General features: G+C 40.2%; 1 protein-coding gene across 2 annotated transcripts in view; it reads right to left on the bottom strand.

Annotated features, from left to right (window-relative positions):
- Positions 1 to 8583: 8583 nt before the first annotated feature.
- Positions 8584 to 26237, bottom strand: part of ADGRF1 (adhesion G protein-coupled receptor F1) — a 36207-nt gene continuing 18553 nt past the window's right edge. Inside the window, exons 10-14 of one of the 2 annotated variants that reach the window (XM_054568791.1) lie at positions 24311 to 25681; positions 22698 to 22739; positions 21700 to 21759; positions 18058 to 18115; positions 8584 to 8588 (exon numbers count right to left, since the gene is read on the bottom strand). In XM_054568791.1, coding sequence (XP_054424766.1) covers positions 8584 to 8588; positions 18058 to 18115; positions 21700 to 21759; positions 22698 to 22739; positions 24311 to 25681 — 1536 coding nt within the window. Of the gene's footprint in view, positions 8589 to 16721; positions 16793 to 18057; positions 18116 to 21699; positions 21760 to 22697; positions 22740 to 24310; positions 25682 to 26237 lie in introns of those variants that run through there. The other variant, XM_054568792.1, reaches the window with a different exon arrangement.

A 26237-nucleotide genomic window follows, 5' to 3' on the forward strand; every position in this document is an offset into this window, starting at 1 on the left:
TATTGAGAAACCAAAGGCATTTTTGTATACCAACAATGAAATATCAGAAACAGAAATTAGGAAAAAAAATCCCATTTGCTATAGCAACAAGAAAAATAAAGTACCTAGGGATAAACCTAACCAAAGAAGTGGAAGACCTGTATTCAGAAAACTACAGGACACAAAAGAAAGAAATTAAGGAAGATACAAACAAATGGAACCATATATCATATTCATGGATTGGAAGAATTAACATCATCAAAATATCCATACCATCCAAAGCAATTAATGTATAGATCCAACACAATCCTTATTAAAATACCAATGACATATTTCACAGATATAGAACAAAGATTTCAAAAATTTATATGGAATTGTAAATGACCTCAAATAGCAGCAGCAATTTTGAGAAAGAAGAACAAAGTAGAAGGGATCACAATATCTGACATCAAACTATATTACAAGGCCACTGTAATCAAAACAGTCTGGTATAGGCATTAGAACAGACACATAGGTCAATGGAACAGAATACAGAGCCCAGAAATAAATCCATGTTACTATGGTTAATTAAGATTCAACAAAGGGGGCAGAAGCATAAAATAGTGTAAAAATAACGTCTTCAACAAATGGTATTGGGACAGCTGGACAACAACATACAAAAAAATAAAATTCGACCACCAGCTTACACCATATGCACAAAAAAGGGTGGATAAGACTTAAATATAAGTCACAACACCATAGAAGTCCTAGAGGAGAACATAGGCAGGAAACTCTCAGATATTCCAGGCTGCAATATTTTCACCGATATGTCCCCTAGAGCAAGGGACATAAAGAAAAGAATAAACAATGAGACTTCACCCAGATAAGGAGCTTCTGCATGACTAAAGAAAACATCATCAATGAAAAGGGAACCAACCATATGGGGAAATATATTTGCCAATGATACATCAGGCAAGGGTTTGAGCTCCAAAATATATAAAGAACTCACAGGGTTCCATTCCAGGAAGACAAACAATCCAATCAAAAAATGGGCAAAGGACCTGAACAGACACTTCTCCATGGAGGACAGACACAGGGTCCAGAGACATATGAAAGGATGCTCAGCATCACTAGCCGTCAGAGAAATGCAAATTAAAACCACAATGAGATACCACTTCATACCAGTCAGAATGGCCATCATAAACAAATCAACAAACAAACAAGTGCTGGTAAGGTTGTGGAGAAAAGGGAACCCTAGTTCAGTGTTGGTGGGAATGCAGACTGGTGCAGCCACTGTGGAAAACCATTTGAAATTTCCTCAAATAACTAAAAATGGAACTGCCTTTTTACCCAGCAATTCCACTGCTGGGATGATACCCTAAGAATCCTGAAACACCAGTTCAAAAGAACCTATGCACCCCGATGTTCAAAGCAGCACAGTTCACAATAGCCAAGTATTGGAAGCGACCTAAGTGCCCGTCAATAAATGAGTGGATAAAAAAAATATGGTACATTTACATGATGGAATACTACACAGCAGAAAGAAAGAAGGAACTCCTACCCTTCGTGTCAGCATCGATGGAACTGGAGAGCATTATGCTAAGGGAAATAAGCCAGAGGGTGAAAGACAAATACCATATGGTCTCACCTATAAGTGGAGCCTAATCAACAAAACAAACAAGCAAGAAAAATATAACTGGCAACATTGAAAGAAAAAACAAACCAACAGTAAACAGAGAGGAGGACAGAGGCGGGTAACCGGGAAATGAAAGGGGAAGTATAAGTCAAGTAACATGTATAAAGGACCCGTGGACAAAGCCAAAGTGGGGAAGGATTGAGGGTGGGAGGTGGGAGTGGGTGGGGCAGGGGAAAGTGGTGGCGGGAAAATGGAGACAAATGTATTTGAAAAAAGAATTTTAAAGTAGATGTAGTACATACCACACGCACTATTGAATGTATATTCACACACACATATACACACAAGAAATTTATAGTAACTGAAGCCAAGAATTACAACATGGTGTTATTTTTAATATCAAAATTACTGAATCTTTTTTGGCCTTTCTTAGTTCATTTAGGACAAAATGAACACCTCAAGGTTATATATTGTTTTCAACTTCCTTTCTATCTCCACAGCACCACATTGTTTTGGACATAATAAGAACTCAGAATATGTTAATTGAATATATACATATGAATGACTCAAAATGTAATCAATGATTAAAAGCTTTTAAAGTACATATTAAAAAGTGTATTTCAAATGTATACAATTCATATTCAAGTCTAATGCCATTGAGCTAGCTACCATCAAAGACTAAAACACAGTCCTTACTGATAAGAAATACACAATCTAGCAGGTGAAACAAGATTGGAGATGAAAAACAACAAACAACAGAACAAGTATTCAGTCAATACCTCCCTGTATTATCTTGGTGGCTACTTAAGTACTAGAAGGTCCAGAGGAGAGGCGAGTTGATGGAGGCAGGAACAGAAGGAATGTCTTCAGTGCAGGACATAAGATCCCACCTGAACCTTGAATAGCCGGGGAGATTTGCAAATGGGGAAGAGAGAGTGGTGGGCTTTCAAGGTGAGTGAAATAACATGGTGAGTGATGTTTCTTTTCTTTTTTGGGGGGAGGAGGAGTGAACTAGAGAATAAAAGTGGATGACTACCCAGTTATTTATTGACAGGACCTAAGTACTCCAAAGAAATAAAAATTCCACCTTGAAAGATAGCAGAGGTCAGGAGAGAGGAAAGAGCAACTGACTGAGCAAGCCAAAAAGTTGTAGGCTTGTGATGTGTCTGTAATCACAGGGACATGCATGATGGGTGAGAGACACATAGGTTCCATATGGACAGGAACCTCATCTGCCTTGTTCATCTTGTTCCCCAACACCTAGAACAGTGCCTGGCGCATTGGCAGTTACCTAACAGATTTTTATTTGGTAGAGGAATGAATCTTGGAATGGCTCCAAGTGAGACCCAGGCTCATACACTCCCCAGCAGAACCCTTTCAGAGACCTGCAGAGCTAATGCTATGTTTGTTTTCCTGAATGAGTTGATCTCCAGTAGTGTTTGCCAAAAATACAAGCCCATTTCCCCATTAGAGTAAAGGTGAAAGAACTCAAGGAATGTTTTCTTCCCTTCAGAAGTGTGTGAGGGTAATGTTCTTTATTAAGCCCAGCTGCTCCCTGTGCAGACCTAGAAACATGAAGTGTGATTGCTCATTCCAAAGTTTGCATGACTACCAATGTTAAAGGTCACAAATGTGTTCAGCCCTTTACAAACAAGCCAGGTGTTTATTTTGCCTGCCTCATCTGTGCACTCTGAAGATTGACTAGGTGTGGTAGAGTTTATTGTCCATAATGACTTCAAATCTAGTCAAACCCTTGATTTAGTTTCAACTAAAACAAAGAATGGATCTGTCCCAGGGTTTATAGTATATATTCAGGAGGAAAAAATGCTCCAACTAAGAAAAAAATGGAATGAGTTGAGATGTCATTTCATATGATGAAAATAAAAAGGAGCATATGTTCTATTCTTTTTCCTATAATTAGGGGTATCTGCGATATTTCAGTTTTTTCTGAGTGGCACTTTCCTCTTATGCTTTCTCTTGAAGCTTTCCTCTTCCACCTTGAAGTTTTACTTCAGACAAATAGAAGAAAGTAAAGAGATTCTCCTCAGTATGCATCTCTTTTTTCCCTTGTGTGTTCTCATAAGCCCTTCAGGGAAAAAGGAAGGTCAATATCCTTCTGACAGTAATCCTTACTGTCTGTACTTTGTTTTCCTTCTAGGAATATAAAACCCTTTGGAATTTCTCCACAACATGCTTTCAATAACAGTAGAAATATAAATTATTTTTTTCTCTCCCATTTTACTTTTTTTCTTCCCCTCCTGCTCTCATGCTTGCCAACATCCAATAAAGGTTTTGTTCTTTTTCAATTTATTTGTTTGTTTGCTGGATAGGTCTTCCCTGCCCCCCGTTTACCCTGTGGATGGGCTGAGAATGAAAATGGAGGATTTCTAAGTGGCTTCTCATGTGGTTTGACTTGACTTCTCCACTATGGGAGAAAGAACAACAGTTATCCTCCCATTCAAGAAATTCAGCCTGGAAGCCTGGCTTCCTGAGAATGTGTATTCACACTCTTAAGAGGTAGTTCAACATTCTTGACATTTTTGTCCATTGATTGTGGGAGTCAAGTTTGGGAAAGCAAAGATTGGAGCCTGTAAGGCCTGAAATAGCTACACCACCTGCAAAGGATGTAAGCAGACCCAGCAGAAGACCTGTCAGCCATGAACTCCATAACCTGTATTGTAATGGCTAAGTGATGACATTTCCCGATAAGGCTAAATTAACAGGTAAAGAGGAAGAAATTAAAGTAGAATACTGTGATAGATACCAGGTGGCACCTGGTAATCCCTCCCTCACCAACCTTTCAGTGACTCTCAGGCCTTGAGCAGTTGTGGAGCAGACATAACACAGGCTTTGGAGCGAGAAACACCTGGATTTACTCACTTTTGTCTCTTTATAGGTGAACTTGGCTCCTGTTTCCACCTCAGTAAAACTGAGAGGGTCATTATAAAGAAGATTCCGTGACATTCTCTGTGTAAAGAATCTAGTACTGAGGCATGTAGCTGGGACACAAAAGAGTTGTAATAGAAGGCTTGTTGAGCCTAAAAGTCACTGATTTTCAATAAGATGTGCCTTGACTGTACTCCTTCTGAAAAAGGAGGAGATGATAAACATGAGCATCTAGTCACTGGTAGGACAAGAAAAAGGTACCTGTAACTTCGCCAACATTTAACCAGGAACCAGGAATGTGTTTTAAAGTGGTATGTATGGATGCTAACTATTGGACTCCTTGCTACCATTCCTCCTCCTGGGAAAGTTTTAAGATAACTGAGCCTGCGTAGGAACCATATGTTATAACATATTTTGTTTAGCAGGAAAAGCATCTGCAAAGACAAAGCTGAAATTCAATAGTGAAGTCTCACCTCTTGGGAGTGGGAGAAGGTGCTGATCCCACACCAAGGTGCAGATAATGTCAGATTCTGAACAAAGTTGCTCATGGCCCATACCTGTGTCTATTGTATATTTTTGCACATGAGGCTGCATTGGTTGGCTGCACTTAGGGGAGAATCCCAGAGTTAATACTGAGATTTGGGACTATACAGCACTGCTGGGCTGGCAGGGAGATGGGGCAGAGGGTGTGTGTATGCAGAGTGAACACAAATCTTCTAATGACCTTCAGGACCAGTGTTGCCATCTTCTGAATATTGGCTGTGATGACACTATCAGGAGCCTTGAGAGACTTTGAATTTTTTGAGAAAGTAAAATTCATCCAGACCCATTTGTGTATGTGCATGTATAGAAGTAACCCTGTAGAACAAGGCAGTTTTTATTTTGAAAATTAGGTATAATGTGCTAAAGTTTTTAAATCTGTTCCCTCTGTATTTCATACCTCATTCAATCTCAGAAAAAGTTTTCTAATTTCTTTTGTAAAATTTTTAAATAAACATCAAATGTAAGTTTACAAGAGAGAATACATACATGTATAAAGTGGGCCCCATTTATGTGGAAGGATAAAGTCTTGAAAGATATATTTCAAATGTTTAATGAAGATTATTTATTAGTAGAGGGAAATGGAGGAGGCAAAATATAATAAAAAGGGAATTTTTATTTTCTATCTTATATACTTTTATATTTATAATACAATAAAAGTGAAAAGGAATAATAGCTAGGACATATAGAGCACACAATATAATCTAGGAATTTTGCTCCATGTACCATTTCATTTAATTTTCATAACAACCCTGTGGGCAAAAACTGTCACTGCCTCAATTTTACCATTGAGGAAATTGAAGCCTTGGAGGAACTCAATCACTTGCCAGAGGACGTTAGGCAAACTGGAAGGGCTACCGTGCAAGTATGGTGTCCAGATTCTATATTTCTGGCCACTATACTAAACTTCCTCAAATGAATAAATAAATAAAACTTCAAGTTCCTTTTTGAGAGACAGAGTCAGTCTCACTACCTCGCAGTCACACCTCCTATACATCTTGCGCTTATACTTGGAATGTAAACTTTGGTTCATTCAAACACTCAATGAAATGTATATTACTGTCCTACACAACCCCTTCCAGCAGCTGCAAGGCCAGGATGAGGAAATGCATACACACTGCAGGGGGGGCGAAGCAGAGAGAAAGGAAGACAGGCCGGAAAAAGACGTCTCAGGCAGGAGGCTGGTCTTCCTTAGAGTAAAAAACAAAAGGCAGAGGAAAAGAGGGGCCAGAACAGGATTATAATTTAGGAACCTGAGAGTGCTGTACAGTTGGAAATGCCCTCGGTAGAAGTTAGAGCAATGCTTTTTGAAATATTTTAAAGTCTATTTTATATTAATAAGGAAAAAATAATTAGAAATTCCTTTTGGTTTGCCACTCTTCAGTAGTCTTCCTTTCAAAAATTCTTTTGCCTGGGCTATTTTTCTTTCTCCTTGTCAAGAGTCCCTAAACTTTTCTATACGATAGTGACCAAAAAAGAAAAAGAAAGAAAGGAAAAGAATATATTAAGGGGTTCCTTTCTCCTTTGCAGCCCTGTATAGTCATTCCCTCACCTTTTAACAGGTATTTTCGAAGCCTTTTGGATAAAATGTTCCAATATGGTTTGCTTCATTAAATCCCTGACATATGAACCATCACACTCCTGAAAATATGGGTATATTTTCCCACTGAAAAAGAGGAAAAGAAAAAGTTCCCAACATCTATAATATTCAGACACTAAACAAGTTGCTTTACTTCTCCATTTAAGCCTCCCAGTGAGCCTGGAAGTTGACTGTCATCATTCCCATTTTACAGGTAGCGCATCTGAGGTGGTCAGTAGCAGAACTGAGATTTGAACCTTTGTCTATGGCCTCTGAAGATTGCATCTTTCCACGAAGCTCACTGCTTTGAAACAGTAAAAATGTCCTATAGAATTCACACATCATTATTAACATTATGAATATTATTATTGGCCACCATTTGTTGGACGCTTACCAGGCAGTATGCTCAGTATTCAGGCTTCTCTCATGTTCTCCCAGCAATGACTTTGTAACGAGTTCTTACCTTTGCTGACAGATGAAGTGACTAATATTTGGTAATGCAACCAAGTGAACACATTTAGTAACTGCTGGAGCCGGGCCTCAAGTGCTTTCTTTCTTAACAGTTACATTACATTGCCCAGAATACTCATTCAGCTTTGAACACTCCTTTGCTCACACCTTCATACAGACTTTCTTGGTTCCTCAGGCTCACGGAAGCGTTGACAATAGAAAATGAAACTTAAAAATGTCCTCACTCCCACACTCTTTATCCTTTCCCATAGGGCAGGCTGCAGAGCCTGTGAGCTGAATTCCCTCTCTGAGTTCCCTAAGTCAGTGGTTTTCCAAATGTGAGCGTGCATTAGAGCAGCGGTTTTCAACCATTTTCATCTCATGGCACACGTCACCTAGTTTTTTGTCAATCTGAGGAAAAAATAAATATAATTTTGATTCATTCACACCAGATGGCTACTGTTGTATTGGCTGTTGTCATTTTTTTATTTGACAGTCTAAGGAAAAAGAGGTCGGTGTCCCTGACTAAATAGTCAGGTATTGCATGTTTTAAAATTTTTTCCTGGCCGGGAAGTTAAGTTGCTTAGAACGTTGTCCTAATACACCAAGGTTGCAGGTTCAGTCCTCAGTCGGGGCACATACAAGAATCAACCAATGAGTGCATAAATAAGTGAAATAATAAATCAATGTTTCTCTCTCTCAAATCAATATAAATAAACAAATTCTGGCAGCACACCAATTGAAAATTGTTTCATTAGAGTCACCGGAGGGCTTGCTAAAACAAGGTGTCCCTGGGCCTCACTCCTGAGTTACTGATTTAGGAGGACCGGGTGGGGGAGGAGGCGGGAGAGGTGTCTAGAATTGGCATTTCTAACAAGTTCCAGATCAGGTTGATGCTGCTGGTTGCGGGGAGGGGGGTAGACACACTTAGAGAATGTTTGCCTTCCTCTAAGAGAAAGCAGGGCATGAGCAATTCACCTGGTGCAGAGTATGCTATGTAAACGATTGTCAACATAAATTCTGGGAGTGACTCCATGAATGCAACTTCTTTTTTATTTCTTTTTAAATTGATGGGGAGGGGAGCTGTTTAATATTTTCCTCAATCAGGCGAAATGGAGAACAGGTGGGGCTGGCTTCCCTGCCCAGCCAACTTAGGAAAAACAAAATCTTATTATCACCAGTGCCAGGAGAAGCTTTCACGCCATTGTCCTTGGCAGTGCCCGGCTCATGTTGTCATGGAATTCACAGCTGCCTTGCCCATGCCCTGTTGGACAACATGGCTAAGATCTAAGAACCAGGAAACTTTATCCACAAAAGCAATGTGTCCCTTGGCAACATATCACACTGGGGCGCTCCTTGGCTCTGGTTTCAAGCATCAGGTCAGAATTCCGAAGGGGTGTTGCCTCCCATCTGGTTGGCATCAATGTAGCTGTTGGCAATGCTTTATCTATGATTCCTACCCAGCAAGATAAGGTCTTGCCAAATCTACTTGGGCTGGTACTCTTTGGTGATAAATTTCTCTTCTCCCAGGGTGTTAACCTATGAAGAGACACAGAACCAGAGAAAGTCAGGCCTGGAAGAGATCTCTGAGCTTATCTAATGAAAGCAGGTCTGCGGTTCTCCTGATGAGAAACTGAAGAGCAGAGAAATGACTGAGTCAGGGCGGAAGCTGGGCCGTCCAAGGATTCCATCCTGGAGAGAACTGTCCGCATTAGCCCCACGGGAGGCCAGTGAGGCACATGGGGTTAGAATTAAGCCAGCTGAAATGCAGACCAATTCTGGGAAAATCCCTGGTCAGTGGGCTATGGGGCTCTTCATATAATGAGGGCCAAGGAGCAAACTGCAAACAGCCCTGATTCTCCCAGACTATGTTAGAGGAGCTACTAAATCTCTGCTCTAAATGCAGTCATTGATTTATGTTTTTCACTTTGTTCTCTCCATTCTTAAGACATTGTGCACAAAATGGAATCTCTAAAGAGTTTGGGTAACTCAGTCATTGAAGTGCAGCTCATGTCTGACAAAACTGGATAAAAGTTGCCGAATTATTTCCTCCCAAATGAAGAGATGTATCTAAAAAAAGTTAAAAATAAAAAAAATCCCAGAATGCTTCCAAGCTATTTTGTACCACGACCTTGAATTAACTGGTTTTCTGGCAGGTGAGAATTCCATACCAACCATGGCTAATTCCTGCTTTGCTTAGAAACAACCTTTCTGCTCACCAGCACCCTGAACATAAACCCAGGAAACAAAAAGTCTTACCTGCTGTTCTGAAACAGAGCTATTATGTTCTTAACTCCCTAATCTTTTTTACTATACAAAACACAGCAGGAGCACTGTAAAATATTCCTAATTAGGGTAGTTGGATTAAAATGTATTTCAAACCTCCAAATTCCCAAGTGGATCTCAGGTGTGTTTCAGCTGCCAGCAATTTGCCTGGGACTTATTTCTTGGTCAGAGTCTGCCCCCTGAAGTTTGATAAAGGTAAGTACAGCACAGCTCTGCTGCCTTCTTATCAAAAGGCAGTTGTCTTTCCATTTAAGAATCATTCAAAAGGAAATAGATTTGAGGCTCTTATGAAAATCTGCATCAGTCTGAAAAACATTCTAGGTGCTACCAAATGACCATGCCTCAGCCCCTTTATTTATTTTGGGAGTATAAGAAAAACTTGAAATTAATCTCTCTAGAATAGCTCTGGAAGAGCTTACCTGATAAAAGGCCAGGCAAAGTCTAAACCTGATTTCATTCTATTGTGAAACATTTCAACAGTGAGATTTCTTACTCTGAGCGCCTTTCTTCACCTATCAAAGATCTTCACATTTCAAATTGAGATGGGCAGATCGGGTACTTGATTTTTCCTGACTCAGCAGTATTTAACTCAGGTTCTATCCTGAAATCCTTCCTAAAATGTTCTTCTTAGCCTCTGGGACAGCATGTTCTCCTGGTTTCCAACCTACTTCATGGGCTGCTCCTTCTTGCTCCCCTCTACTAGATCCTCTGCTCCCTACCTCATGATGATGGGGTGCTCTCACTCAGTGCTTGGAGCCCCTCACTTCTCTCCTTGTATTCGCTTCATGCTCTCTCATGCCATGGCTTTAAGCACCATCTCCTCCATCTAGAAGCTTGACTGGGGAAGAATCTACTGACAGTTCATTCAGGTTGTTGGCAGAATTCATTTCTTTGCAACTGTGGGATTGAGAACCTCGGATTTTTGCTGACTATTGGTTAGAGGCTCCTTGAAACCCACGAGGCCATCTAGACTTCCCTGTCACATGGGATTCTCCAACATGACCAGTTATGGCATAAAGCCTGCAAAAGCAGTCACTTACTCCAGCCTGCTTTTAAGGCAACCTTGTGTAAGGTAATCAGGGGAGCGATATCCCATAACTTTTGTCATAGCCTATTGTTAGAATTACAATGCCCCTAGGAGTGTATCTTTAGCCCAGATCTTCCCTTGACCAGTAGATTAACATACCCAGTGGCCTCCCTGACATCTCAGATTGGAGTTCTCAGAGCATCACAGAGACCTGAAGCAGCTGACCACATAGGCTCGGAGAGCATTTCCAAGTGCAAGCAAATGAATCAAGGGGACTTCCAACTTTAGGATGTCCCATGCTCATGCACACACACAGGCACAGCCAGACACACACGTTTATTTATAGTTAACCAGTTACATGAATATAGTTTCTAGAGTCAAATAATTCTATAATCCTCTACTTCTCAGAGATAATCTCTTCTAACAGATTTAATTTATTCTTTTGATATTTATTTCTGCATTTCTAAACAATATGATTATAATGCTACTTCTTGGCTTCTCAGTTTTATTGATTTCCAAAAACAAAGAATGAAGATTTAGACCTCCTTTGCCATCCCCCAAGATATACTTCCTATTCTCCACCTTCCCGATATACTTATATTATCATCGTTTGGTTATATCAAAATCATTTTACATTATTGGTACACTGTATACTCCATTCTGAGCTGAGGTAGGTAGGATGTTTCATTGCTTTTCCTTTTCTGTACACTTTGTTTCTGTTAATTTAACACTTTTTTGTTTTACTTTTTTGAATTTCTGTGTTCTTATAAAAAATTCCTCTCCAATCCACCCCTGGGTATGTAAATCTCTTTATATTACACTCAAATACATCAGGTTCCCTATCTTTTTCATCTTCTGGAGAATCTCTGCTGCAGGCCCAGTCTGGACCAGCCCCACAGCTGCTGCATGGGTAGCAACTCCCTTTACTTCCCCTTGGAGATTCCCTCGGCTCTCTTTGCTATTACATCTTTTGTTTTGGGGACCCAAGTCTTCCTGTTTCTGCGTTATTGCCACATTTGGTGACGTCAGATCTCCAGAGCTTCTGGGAAAGCATTGGAAGAAAATGTATAGAGAATTTCTGTCTGAAAATATCCTGATTCTTCTTCACACTTAATTGCTTCTAGGTGGCAACCAGTTCTTCACAATATTTTGAGGACATTCCCCACTGCCACCTAGTTTACATAGTTACTGTGAAGAGAACTGATGATATGCTGATTCTGACTCTTTACATAAAACCTATTTTTTTCTTTCTGATAATTTCGGGGTTTTCTTTTCTTGTGCCATGACCTGAAATTCTACAATGACATTGTCTTTGTTTAGGCTGTTGTAACAAAATACCATAGACTGGGTGCTTTATAAGCAACAAACATTTATTTCTCACAGTTCTGGAGACTACACGTTTAAGATCATGGTGTCAGCATGGTGTTGTTCCCTTGAGGGAAGCAGACTGCCACCTTCCTGCTGTGTCCTCACATGGAAGTGGGTAGGAACCTCTGTGCGTTCTCTTTTATAAGAGAACCAATCCCACTCATGAGGGCTTCACCCTCATGACCTAAGTACTTCCCAAAGACCCCACCTCCTACTACTCTGAATTTGGAGGTCAGGATTTCAACAAATGAATTTGGGGGGGACACAAACATTCAGATCATAACTGAGGGTCTATTTTCATCTATCATCCCCTTGACTGTGGCCAGGACCTGTGACTTATTTCTAACAATAGAAGATGACAAAAGTTATGGAGTATTACCCCCCACCCCATCACCTTACATTATACATGTCTCCCTTAAAAACAGGCTGGAGTAAGAGGTCTTCTTGCAGGCTTAATGACATAAATGGTCATGCTGAAGAATCCCATGTGACAGGTAAGTGTAGGTGGCTTTGAGTGCCTCAGGGTAATCTCTAGCCAATAGTCAGTAGAAGTCCAAGTTTTTTATTCCCACTACTGCAAGGAACAGATTTCTACCAACAACATGAATGAGCTAGAATTAGATTCTTCCCCAGTTGAGCTTCCAGGTGAAAATGCAACCTGGACAGGACATGGATTGTAGTCTTGTGAGACCCTGAGCAAGAGACTCAATTAGCTGTGTCTGCATTGCTGAACCATGGGAACTGCGAAATAATAAATGTCTGTTGTTTTAAGCAAGTAGTTTATGGCGATTTTTAAACACACAGTAGAAACTACTAAATGTCTCTCTTTTTTATTATTTTCTTGTTTTTTTATTAGCACTCTGGGAGGAAGCTGAGGTGAATATGTGTGTAATCAGCGCATTAGAAAGCATGGCATGTTTTATGTGATCAAACACATGTTTTTGTTGTCTGTCATCATTCTTATAAAATTTATTCAGTGTGAAGAGCCAGATCTATTCTAGCTATGTGAAAAACATGCTCATGTAATAGCAGTATTTTGGTCACTTTAAATACTAATGTTCTCAGGTTGATAATTAGGATGCCCAGTCTCATGTAAAAATAATTTAACATTAAATTATTCTTCTCCCCCACTGAGTCCTGCTTTGGGTTGGCTGCTCACAATATCACATCTTCCCTTGCAGGCAGACATTTTTGCTTAGCTTTCTCCTGCCTCTTCTGTTCCATCTTGGTAACTGAGCTATTAACCTCCCTAACTCCAAATCCAAGGAAGGGAGGTTTGTCTTATGAAATGTAGTCACCTTCATATGGTGCCGGGGCTCTCTGGATAATAACTGGATAACAAAGGAGGGTTCGTTCAAGAACGTTTAAGAAATTTTTGTATCCCTGATCCGTCTCACCTGCAATTCCTTTAACCCATGCAAATTCATCTGTATTCTAGGTGGTCACTGGTGACTCCTTCCTTATCCCCTAATCTCATTTCACCTAGAACTTCTTGCTGCTAAGATCTTTTCATTACTTTGGATGGGCTTATTACGCAGTACCCAGAACAGCCCCATATTGACTCTCTCTTGCTTGTCTCCTCATGGTCCATGGAAAGCACACACTTTTGCCCTAACAAACTCTAAGTATGTAGGAAGGTCTCAGCACAGAGCCCCTTCAGGGCTCCACCTCTAGATGTGCGGCCACAGTTCCAGGCAAGAATCAGACCCCCATCAGCCATGTACCCTAATGGTTCTGGTCCAATAGAAGGCTGAGGCATCTTCTCTTATTAGGAGTGAGGTCAGGGGGCAAGCATCCCTCCTTATCTCACCTTTGGGGTAGATGGAGTGAGGAGACTCACAAAGAAGCTTTCTGCAAGGAAATTCTCATAAAGTTCTCTTTTGTCATGTATATCTTTGTGAAATATGGAACCCACTGGTCCCTGTTTAATTCCTTTGAACACTTTACTTTGGCAATTCATGTGTGCTACTTTCTAGTGCCTCATATAACCTTACATTCTAATTTGCTGTTTGCACACCTAATTCCATCCACCACCATGAACTAGAAGTTCCCTTGCTCTCTTTATTTGCATATTATGAAGGCTGTTCATGTCAGGAGGTTATCAGACACTATTGTTTCTATAACAACCCATTCAGAAATATGTTTTATGTCCTACTTGAACATGTCTGCTAATGTTCGATATTTTCATGGAATTGAATCCAGGTCACTGCCCTGAGTAGGACATGCTATGACAGAGAGCGTGGCCTGATTAACAAATGGTTGGCACAAATCCACATGCTCTACCCCCTTCCTCATGTATGAGCATCATGACAGTACATCTACATCTCTCTCTCTTATCAGTGGAAAGGTGAAAGTATGTGGGGCAGGGAGTGTCCAGCCTCCATTGGCTTTCTCTTTACTAACAGCTGGCACTCGCGTGTGACTTCTCTAGCCTAACTGTTGACTGTGGGCTCATCCAGATGAAGAGACTGAAAGGGGGCTACTCAGAACCATTCTGATGCCATGAGAACTGGGAGCTTTAGAAACATCTGGGCTCAGTATTCTTGGTAGGGGCCTTGGCATTTCCATGATAGATAGGCATGGGAGTGAAAATTCACCAAGATCAGTCAGTAAACAGCAACTGTGGATGTATGAGAGCAAGAGAGGGAGGCCAGGGCGAAGAGGCCCAGTCAGGGTTGTCACAAACGACTATGCAGATTATGGCATGGACTACTTTAGGTGGCACCTCTTACTGTGCGGAGTGTAAGAATAGAACCCTCTTGAGTGCACAGCCCTAGTGACCATATGCAGTAGCCCTGGAAAACTGTGGTCACTGTCCCTGTGAGGTTGTCCTTCACCATTCCCTAGGGGACTCCAAGAAATAACTGAGAGGACATGTTGAAAAACCCTAATTTCAATTAAAAAAACAAACAAACAAACAGGCAAGCATGCATTCTAGCTACTTGTTATGAACTGAATTGTGTCTCTGCAAAACTGATATGTTGAAACCCTAAGCTCCAATGTGACTGTATTTGGAGAGCGAGTGTTGTTAGGGAGATAATTAAGGTTAAATGAGGTCATAAGGGTGAGGCCCTAATCTTATAGAATTGGTGTTCTTGTAAGAAGAGAAAGAGACACCAGGAAGCTCTATCAGAGGAGAGGCCATGTTAGGACACCTGAGACTGGATGAGCTGTCTGACAGAAAACTACCCTAACAGCACCTTGATCTTGGACTTCTAACTTCCAGAATTGTGATAAGATGAATTTCTGTTTAAACTGCGCAGCCTGCGGTGTCCTGTTACGGCAGTCCAAGGTGACAAATATACTGCTATAGAGAGCCTTTAAAAGTGGACATGACTTCACAGGCTGCTGAGATTTAGGACATCAGGACTGCATGTAAGAAGAGTGACTAGGTGATGCCTGAGATCCCTTACAGACCAGAGCATCCAGGATTCTGATTACAATTAAATAAACAAATAAACAATGCCATTTCCTTCTAGCCTGACTTAATTACCCTCTTCTTATTGTAATTTCACTTCTGTAGCTATTATCCCAGCACAGCCACTTCCCTCCATCTTGCCCTCCTCACATTATGAAACCTCTCTGTGCTTAGTTTCTGCAGCTGTAAAATAATATCCCTCACCACACAAGCTGACAATTTTTTCAAAAGAAAATATATATAAAAAATGAATAGTCCCTGGCACATACTGAGCGTTCTATAAATGTAGGTTCATCTTCTTTGACTTCTTACCATTATCATCATCACCATGACAACACCACCACCACCACCACCACCACCATCATCATCATCATCATCATCATCATCACAATTATTGCTGAGAGAAATCAGCTCTTGCCTTAAAAACTACCAGTGCAGATCTTTAGGAGACTCTGGAAGCAAGGAGAAATCAAAGGCTTTGGCTGTTCTGGGCACAGTATTTGGGGCTGATACTCAGGGGGACCAAAAGAGATGGAAGTATGGAAGTCAAATGTCCCTTTGCACAGTGTCTAGTTGCCTGCTCCTCTGTATCACATCTGAAAGTGGCACTGACTATGCATGTAAATGACTTCCAGAGAGAACCTACCATGTATTATGAAAGAAATCCAGGACGTTTTAGGGCATCTCCCTGGAAGGTGACAACGAAACTCTCCCTCACTTTGCCACTTACACAGAGAGAATTCTGGGTGTAATGAATCCTATGTATAACTTCCTAAAGCTTTCTTAGGATTTCAGCTAATTTTCAAGGCTACTATAGGGCTGTAGAAATGGTCTAGGAACCAAAAGCCCTAAAAGTCCCCAGAAGCCTGTTATTGGCTTTGTACTCTTTGGCAAGTCCCTCCACCTGTCCAAGCCCCCAGCCCCTCCTCTCTGCACTAGGTCTGCGGGTATCCCTCTCTTCACTGGACTGGGGACCAGACGAAACTGCCTTGTAAACTCAAAAACACTACATTAGATATGAAATGAAGTTTTCCCTTTATCTCTAATTAACTTTAGAAGTTAAGTAACTAAACCTAAAAAGCAAAACTAAGCATAAGATCCAACTGGAAAACTGGGGAGGCAAATGACTTTTTCTTAGAAAATTTACACCAATGACTTTTTGATAAGGAAGTGAACAGGGTCCCTCAATTTATCTAAGGCAATTTCATGAAATTTTCTTACTCTTATTCAGATGATTGAAAATGCCATGTGAATAATGCCATTTTATGAAAAAGGAGACCATAGTTTGCGGCAGCGAGAGGCTGGTACAACTGACATAATTTCTGATGAAACCTATTCTTCTACATTTATATAGCAATCCTTTGAATCAAACCACATGAAAATCTACTTTTTCCATTTAACTGAAGATAAAGAGGGCAGAGATGAAGCCATCAAAAACTCCTTCTTTTATTCCCAGACTTTTAAATCAGAAAAGTCCATCTAATATTGCACTAATTTCTTCACTGACATTTATCTCTAAATGTCAACTTGCTCCAGAAAAGTTTTTTTCTTGATTTTATGGTGCCCAGCCTTATTAAGTGGATAAAAACTGAGTTAGCCTGATGTCATTTGAGGACTGTCCACTATGAGAAAATGCATTGGCACCTAAGAGAAGGAAAAGAAGGTTAGAATTCTGGCTACTACATTAGAATCAAGCATGAGACCAAAATGAAAATAAGCATATGCAATTCCTTAAAATTCTGGACAGTTTTAGGAAGACAGTAGAGAGAGATCTAGAATGTAGCTGGTCAACAGGAACAGCAGTTCATTAATGTCACAGAAACTTGCATTTGTCAGACAACTCTCATTCAAGAAGATAAGCACCAATTTTTCAGATATTGCTGGGAAATGAGATAAAGTAGATTTGAGATCATAGAACATTATTGCTGGAAGGAACTTTAGTGATCTCTTAGTTTTGTTTTGGGTTTCATTTTTTGGGGTTTTTTTTTTTTCATTTTACATACAAAGAACAACATCCAAAAAGGTAAAGAGGTTTGTAAAAAGCATTCAGGCTGGTTGGTAGCAGTGATAACAGGACCTGAGGCTTGTGGATGAGCACATTGAACATTTTGAGAGGGAAGTGTTTTTTCAAGTTCAGCCCCTTGATCTTTATCTGGAAATCAAATAATTTTGATTGGAATCTAAAATGAGTTGCCTGTTTCCCTACCTTAATAAGATATTAGTGTAGTTTAACGTGAAGTGGACCTCTTAAGTATGACTTCCATTTAACTTGTAATGCCATGTGTCTTCCTCAGCCTCCGTGCTGCATGCACCCTTCTGCTCAGGTGATGCAGCAACTATTTACAATGCTTACAAATCAGTCTTCTGATGGTTGAATATCATTGACGTGAGCAACAGCCAATATATGAGCATAGGAGCAAAGCATGTCACAGGCAGAAGGGACGTGCTCTCTCCCCCATAGCAGATGGTCGCTCCTCCTTTTTCAGAAACACTTTAGGGGAAGGATACACCCAACACTAGGGCACAAGCACCTGGCCCATGCCCACTGCTCAGCAGCTGGCGCAAAAGGAGTGACTCTCTAATAAGGACACTGTGATGTTGCTCTAACCACACTCCTTCACCCCATGGCCTCATTGATCAATGTCACAGATTTATACACTATCTAGTTGAGAAAATGCTAGTAATTTGTGATAAAATTAAAAGTGATACTCGCTGATCTCCATGAGTATCAAGTCCCAACATTATTGTGTCATCCTTGAGCACCATTCAGATGAACTCCAGACACAGCCAGCAGATACTCTCACACTTATCACATGAATATTTTAAAAGTTGCCATTGAGTTTTCCTTATATGACATATTCATGGTCTCTCTTCCTACCTTTTATATCCTTTGGTTTATTGCGACTCACCTTTGTGTTGCAATGGGTTGAAAGACTTGGGTTTAGCACATAATTCTGATGAGTTTTGCTGCACAAAAGAAAAACAAGTCATTTGGACATTAATAGTATCCTTTTGGTGATCGTGTACATTTTCTGACTTCTTGATGTCATAACAATCCTTTATTCTATCTACATAGTGTGCTATTCTCCATTCAAGAAATTAGAGTACTCACTTTTTTATTCTTTCTTCTGCTTTAATCAATTTAAAATGTCTAAGAACTTATTCACTTAGAAATAAGTTCTTGTGTTCCTGTGTATTCTTACAACATCTAACAACCAACTGGAAAAAAAAAACAGATGTAAAGGAGGTATTATCCTTTTTCTTGCCTATCTTACATTTCTTGCTTCACACATTTATCACTGGAAGAACCTATGGAGGAAAAATAATACTTCTAGTAAAAATGGTCTTCACTAAAGCTTTGCTTTATTCTGCTCCCTCTTAATACTCAAATCTCATTGTGAATAATCTTTTTGTCATTGGTGCAGAGTCTAAACAGAATTTAAAATTTTGAAAATTTAGTTATCAAAATAAAATATAATATTTAAAATAAACAGCATGCACTTACTTGGGAAAGGTAAAAGTGTTAACTTTTCTGTCTTTTTCTCTTTCATTAATTAATTTATTATTTAATTTAACATCTCTTACTGAATGCTGTTTTGTACCAGACATTATTTTAGACACCACAAATATTTAAAGGAATAAGCTTCATTTCTTGCTACAGTTCATGTCACAAGGAAGCTAAATCAAGATAGGAAAAATAGGTTCTTATGTTATGCAGTAGATGGCCCAGTGATAGTCTCCTGATTTTCACTGAAATATAAAAGTGGTTAACCCAAATAAAGCTCTGAAAAAAAAATTATCAAAGAGCCAGGATGAGAAATGCCTGAAAAAGTTCTAAAGCAAAGAATTGATTTTCTAGAATTCAGAGTTCATAAACATACACTACTATAACCCTAAAGAAAAATTCTAAGGTCATGATCATTGCCATTTAAACTACATCTTGCCCCATTTGGAGAAAAGAGTCTTAGATTGCAACACACTCAAGGACTCTACATGGTCTGGAAAAAGCAGCCTCTTAGGCATGTACGGTTATGTGCATTTAAGCTGTTGCTTGAAAGCAGGACCTGAGTCATTGGAAATAAGACTAAATAAACCCTTCTTTGTGGAGAGGGAATCTGTAGAGGTCACTAGAGTCTGCCCCTTGGTTCAGAATTGTAGAGAATGTGGGTAGGGACAATGGAAGGCCAAGGAGAGGCCTTAAGCCCTCAGCAGGGAGAGGGTTTTGAGGGAAACTTCATCATGTGTCCTCACAGAGTTATGTTGGTTTGAGGGCTGATATTTGCTGAGAACATTGTTGGCTTCTGCCTTCATTCCCTTCAGCCAATTATCCAAATGTTCACTGCTGTTTTCAGGATACCTGCTTCACTACCCCTTTGCCCATTGCTCAGTGGATGGCTTTGTCTCCTACTTAAAAAAAAAAAAAAAAGTATCCAGGTCTGAATAGTCCCACATCATGTGCTCAATCTGCGCATGTTGCTCTGCCTGCACTAGTCTGAAAGTCCCTGTGTCCAGGGAAGAGGCTGATTCCTCCACCTGCAGTCAAGCCATTCAACTGCACTTTCCAAGACTCTCTGCCATCAATTATCCTTCTCTCATTTGTTTTCAGACTTTCTCTTTGCTGGTTCCTCTCTCCCAGCATGTGAACTTACGCACTTCCTGGCAACTCAGCTCTACTCTGTCACTCCTGGTCCTGTGTCTGCATCTGGTTACCACCCTCTCTCTCTCTTCTCTCACAAGAGAGAATCTGGACAGGAGCGTTCATTCCCCAGTGCTCGTTCTTCTACTTCTCATCATTCCTCAACCACTGTAATCTGGGTTCCTGCTTCTTCATTCAGACTGCCTCAGGAAATTCCAAATACTCATCTTTTCTTGCCAAATGTATTTTTGTTTTAATGCAAAAGAGCCACCTAACCAGCCAACAAAAAGCCATTTTTATCATCTGGTTTGAAAACACACTTGGAGACGGGGGACACATCCAGAAGATGAAGACCCCTCACGGACTACTGTGGCCTTCTTGAAAAGTGTAAACACTACATTAGAAATGGGGACAAAAGACATTGTCATGCCTCTTTGCTTTTGATTTATTTACTTTTGGGTGTTTTTCTCTCCTTGGTTTTCAAATGAGAAAAATTCTGACACTCTGCTTTGTAGGGTAAAGAGTGTCCTGTCTCACTTTATTCAGTAAGGTTTTTCTTTAATGCAGTCACATGTGCTGGGGCTCCCTCCTTTTCTTAAGAGTAGTGCACTATTCATTAGTTTCATATTTTCTGGTTCAAGGGATTTTAGTCCTTCAAGACATAAACTCAAAATTACAGAATGTTAGAACTTCTGCTTTGAGTAACTAGTCCAAAACTTCATTTGCACAGTTGAGAAAATTGAAACCAAAAGGAACTAAGTGACTTTCCTAAGATCACACTGCCAGTTGGTTACTGAGTCAGAAATACAAGGCACACCATCTGAAGTCTAGTCTCCATCTGCTACCATATATATGAGCCCCCTTAGGGGGGTGAGCACACAATGCAATACACAGATGATGTATTATACAATTGTACACTTGAAACCTATATAATGTTATTAACCTAATATTTTTAATTTAACAATAATAATAATAAAAATAAAACGGGGGGAAAGAAATACAGGGCACGTCTGCTGGCTCAGGGGCTACTGATCACTAATTTAGAGCCGTGTTTTCTATCTCCTATGAAATGCACACTCAGGAAAATTTTTTAATATCAGGGGTTCATTTTCTCCCTGTTTTTTATTTCAAAAGGTTATATTGTCCCTTGTAAAAATCTCTAAACATCCATGTACGTTTTCATGCACTTAAGTCAGTAGACTTTTATCAAACACAGAAACCCTTACTTGAGAAAATTTTCTGAAAGTCCCTCATTGTTTTGCTGAAAGAGAAAAGTCTAAATTGACATCAAAAATACAAACTATGGGTGCAAATACTTTCATTTCTAACTATACTCTTCTTATGTGAATTGCACTTTTGTGGAGAAGAATGAAACAGGATTCCTGTTTCCATACAAATGGCTGCTTGCAACCTTAAAAGCTAAAACTGCATGAGACAAGTCAGTTATACCAGCTTGAGTGAGAAAATTCAGAGACTGTGTTTTGTATATTGGCAGTTTTCTGACAAAGGAAAAACCGTCTATAGAAGAGCAAAAAGTCAAGCAGAGGAAACGGACTTACCTACTCTAGCTGTTGGGTGATAAGTCAGACTAAAGCAAATGATATTGTTCAAAAGTATTTGCTCACAATAGCACCCACAGACTTGGGTGCCTGAGTGTCCTTGAAGCTTTCCATGCCTTCTCATTCATTCATTCATTCACTCATTCACTCATTGATTCATTCATTTACCTCTCCCTCACTCAACTCTTTACTGAGTATTCACCATGTGCTGGGCACCGTGACAGGTAGCCAGAATATCATGGTGACAGAAACTGAAGGGATTTACACAAAAGTGGTCTTTCTGTGGAGCTGTATAAAAATAAAAATGGAAAACTAGAACTTCATGCTTTGGATGCATAGAAGTGTGAGATAATTACCTTTGATGGTTGTTTCAAAGAGCTTAAAGGAGACAACTTGTTGAAGAGCAGTTGCCGCAGCTGTAAAGGCAACAAAGAAATACTGAGATACACATAGTCAATCATTCACAGGCAAATACAGAGTAAAAGTGCAGACTGAAACTGTTATTTAACAGTTGTAGTTCCTGGAAGTTGATAGAATGTAAGTATAGGTATCTGATGAAAGGATTTCTTCTTTTATTTCTTTTCTGTACCTACAAACAAATCTAGAATTAAATGAAAAACAGCAGTATCAAAAGCCTTAATAATTCAGATTCTAAACATTAGTAATTGGCAAAAGTTGCTAAATTGAAGATTATCTTTGAAGTGAAGAGTTTCCTAACCATGTGATTTGTACAAATGAGAGAATTATTTAGGCCAATCAAGAACAGAAAATTGCTTCTTTGTAATCAGGGGTTTTGTGTTTGTTCAACAATTGTGTTAATTATAAAATATTCTTGTGTTCTTATTTTTTTTAAAGCCTATATTTATTAGCTTATTGCCTTTACCTCTCTCAACAGCACTGCTCAATGCTTGGGAAAAAATAATAAAATGAGTTTATTTAATTTTTTTCTATTATCTTTTACTTAACATCATTGATTCTTTTTAGGAATTTAACTGTAGAAGCTATTTACTATATAAAACTACAGAACTATAGAAGTAGATATGTCTTTTGGTATATTCTAAGTAAATGGATAAATTAAAGAAATAAAAAGCAATTCACCCATAAGGAAAGTACTTTTGCTCTTTAGTTATTGCCAAACCATAACATAAGGTAGAAAAATTAAAAGTAAAAACACTTTTCACTTTCTTTCTCTAACGTCACATTATAGGTTGTGATTAGTTCCACATAGTTTACCAGCAGTGAGTGTTTAGTTCCTTTGTCTCTTAGCCTCTTCTATATGAAAAAAGGTCTCAGAACTGAACAGGAAGGGTTAGGTGCCTGGTTTGGGGGCAAAAGAGAGAAATGAATCACATACCTTACTATCCAAAAGCATTCCAAAGCATAAGATGAAAAAACCCTTAAGAAAGAAAGAAATCACATATTTTATCTTTTCCAGAAAAGAAAGCATTTGTAGGTAATACTATTCTGTTCTATCACCCAACATTGGAGTTGTTTTCTTGTCATCTCCCTACTGGACTGTGGGTTCCTTGAAGGCAAGGGTACCACATGACCTCTGCGATACCTGACGTTACACAAAGTACTCAAAAATGTTTTCATTGAATGCATCAATAAATTACTGAGTCAATAATGTTTTACATGCATGTAGGACTTCATTTTTCCCTTTGTGTCATCCTAAACCCCAAACAAATAAATTCCATTTGCTTCTATCTCTCAGCCTTTCTTTAGGACAGGCCTTAAATGAACATTTACTAAAGCGTCTGTGATAGTGGAGGCACTGGGGTCCAACCCTAAGGCCAAGTGGAGGGAGTTGACCTCTATCGACACCCTTTCCAGCCCTTGGGGAACCCTTGGCAGAGGCTTTCTGGGACATTGAAATCCCAGTCAGAGCACCCTCAGTCGGTACCTGTTCAGGGTATCACCATGTGTTTGCCCACAACAGAAGCTCCCTAAACCTGTCACCATTAGGTGCGTGCTGTCTGTAGATGCCATCTGTGTCACCACACGAACATTCCCTGGTATGCTGGTGTGGGTGAAGAACCAGGTACTTTTAGGAGACAACTATTGAGCACTTACTATATGTCAGGCACTGTGATAAATGCTAAATTATCTTATTTAATTCTTATATTTACTCTGATATGAATAATAGTATTATCCCTGTCTAACAGATGAGAGATTAAGTAGTTTGTTAAAGGTCACACAGTTAATAATGTGACATATTCGAGCCCAGGTCTATTTAAGTCCTGAGCTCAAAGGTTTCACTACCAGTCAGTCCCCTGCGTCATTGTGCAGAGGTGACCCAGCAAACCGTCACTGACCCTACTCTCCAAACGTTCTCTGACTGTGGCACATAAAACCCATTCTTTGCCGCAGGGTTGGAAAACTTTTCTGTAAAAGGCCAGGTAGTAAATATTTAGGTTTTAAAGGTCACCCAGTCTCTGTTGCAACTGCTCTACTCTGTTGGTGTAAGGAAAGCAGCCACAGAGCACATGTAAACAAGTGGGTGTGGCTCTGCTCCAATAAAACTTTATTTACAAAAACAGCACTGGTTGCAGTCTACCAGCTTCTGCTCCGTTGCACTCTGGGGATTACATTTGCACCATTCAGAGTCAACAAGTCCTCTTGACTTCTTTCTCTTTCCCTGTGTGCTTTTACAGAAGTCTGCTCTAGAGAAGAAGGGCTGAGTCAGCAGCAAGAGAGATTAACATTAACTATGTGAAGACTAGCAGATTTAAAACCTTGGAATGGATTACCAAAGAAGGCTAATATTCTGCTTCCCTATGAGAATAATCGTTGGGAAAATGGACCTGATTTTTTTTTTCTATTCACTGTCACCAGGCAGTTTTGGTTACAGTCCCACTGGAGGCAGGGAGATAAGATAGCCTCTAGAGTTGTCTTACCAACCTCAGTTCTCTATAATTATTCCGGTTACCTGATGGTATGATAATAGGTTATTCTTACTGTCCTCACCTGGAATGCATTGAGCAATGCAAAAATAACATGCCACACCAGATTCTGGCTGTCCACCATTACTGCTATGCCAAAGCCCCAGGTGAGCCCCAGCAGAGGGGTCAGAGTAAGGAGGCTCTTCCCCATGCGGACGATAGTGGCCCTGTCCTGACTCAGTCTTTCTCCAACAGCGGGCCTCCAGAGCTTTGTGAGAACTAAGACCACCACAGCCGAGTTCACAGCCACAATAGTCAAGGCAGGAACAGCAAGGGCCAAGAGGGGTTTGCTCCCACTGGACCAGTTGAGCCAACACACGTCTTTCCTTTTGTAGCCATTGCTAGGTTGTGTGACCGCAATGGTGATGACAGATATAATGAGAGGACATCCATAGCCCAGGCCAAACCCGATAGCCATCATCAACGGCATGGCCATGTGATGGAATACAAGGACAATCCGATAAGCCAGCAGGATGCCGAGCATGAGCATCCAAAAGAACAGGGAGAGGTAGAAAAAGTGTGTCAAGAACACAGCAGCTATGCAGACTCCAGAAGGGTTTACCGTGGTATCCACAGTGGCAGCAACAATAAACCAAACATCAGCTATCAGGAGGCACAGGGCTATGTTCACCATGCAAATATGACGTGTGTGCGAGGTTTGGTTTTTCTTGACCTCCTTCCAAAACAGAGCCTCAATGATCAGGCATAAGGTGAGGCTTCCAATGGAGACTCCCAGTCCCAAAAAGGTGATCCATTTCACAACCGCAATGATGGCAGGGGGGACAAAAGGTGACATTAGCATGGAAAATGAGGTCAGGTGAGTACACCGGCACATCACCGTATCTGGTGTTTCATTCACTAGGTGGCAGCCTGCATCGTTCCACTGCAAATGACGGAAATCCCAAAACACACAGTGAGGCTGGCTCAGGTTTGACTCTATCTTAGAAAAACTCAGGAAAACTTCATTTATGGAATAGTTTTGGATAACTGTGGAGATCACAGGCCCATTGACATGGGCATTTCCAGTTTTGGTAATGGGTAGAATGTTCCCCAGGGTCAGGGAGGCCATGCTGATAATAGTTTCTGGAAGGGACCCCTGGAATTGGTCTGACCCAATTAACACATGGCCTCTGATGGGAATGGATGTATTTTGGGGGAACATTTCCGTCTGATAGTTGTAACCTGTCTTATGTAGGCTTTTGGACACTGGAATCCCTTTCCAGTTAATGAATTCCCGAGAAAAATTCAGAGGCAGAGCTGTAGGAGGTACCAGAACGCTGATATTTTCCAATGTCTCTAGTAACCGTGAGCTGGCGTGCTGTTCTTCCTGCAGTAATACTGTCCAGTTGGTTACTGATGTTGAATTAAGGACATGGTCAGCTATGCTGATGACATCCTGAAATGCAAAGATGAGAGTCAGTTTGCATTTTGAATAAATAGATAAGAAGACTAACAGTAGATAGTCATTAGTACTAAATATAGGAAAATTATCCTGAGAATTGGCTCTGCTGAAGATCACATTAAAACTCATCATTGAAATTCAGCCCAGTTGCTCTGTTCAGTGGGAGCTTTGGATTAAGAAACTTGAGTTCATGCTTACATGCAGGACTATGTACGTTCCCGGGTGATCACCCCAGGGTGTTCACGTGCACACTGGGGTTTGAGCACGGAGGAGAAAGAATCCTGCGACTGGGCTGCAGTAGCGCGCATTTCCTTCTCCTGCGATGGCAAACATGGCTGCATTACTCCTCCTCAGCCCAAAGACTGCAATATTACTGCTTTTAGCTTTCCCCTGTTAGGCTTGTTTTGCTAATGTCAGGAGTCCTAAATTCACATCATGGATGTTCAAGTTTTAATTCATGTATATTTATTATTTTTGTTTAATAGAGAATATAAAGTAAAAATCCTTAAAAAACCTGAGGCAAGCAACAAGGCAGTTTTGAATTGTTGCC

This window comes from Pteronotus mesoamericanus, unplaced genomic scaffold (assembly GCF_021234165.1).
Source record: "Pteronotus mesoamericanus isolate MK-2021 breed Mesoamerican mustached bat unplaced genomic scaffold, CSHL_Meso_final contig_20, whole genome shotgun sequence".
Classification (NCBI taxonomy): domain Eukaryota; kingdom Metazoa; phylum Chordata; class Mammalia; order Chiroptera; family Mormoopidae; genus Pteronotus; species Pteronotus mesoamericanus.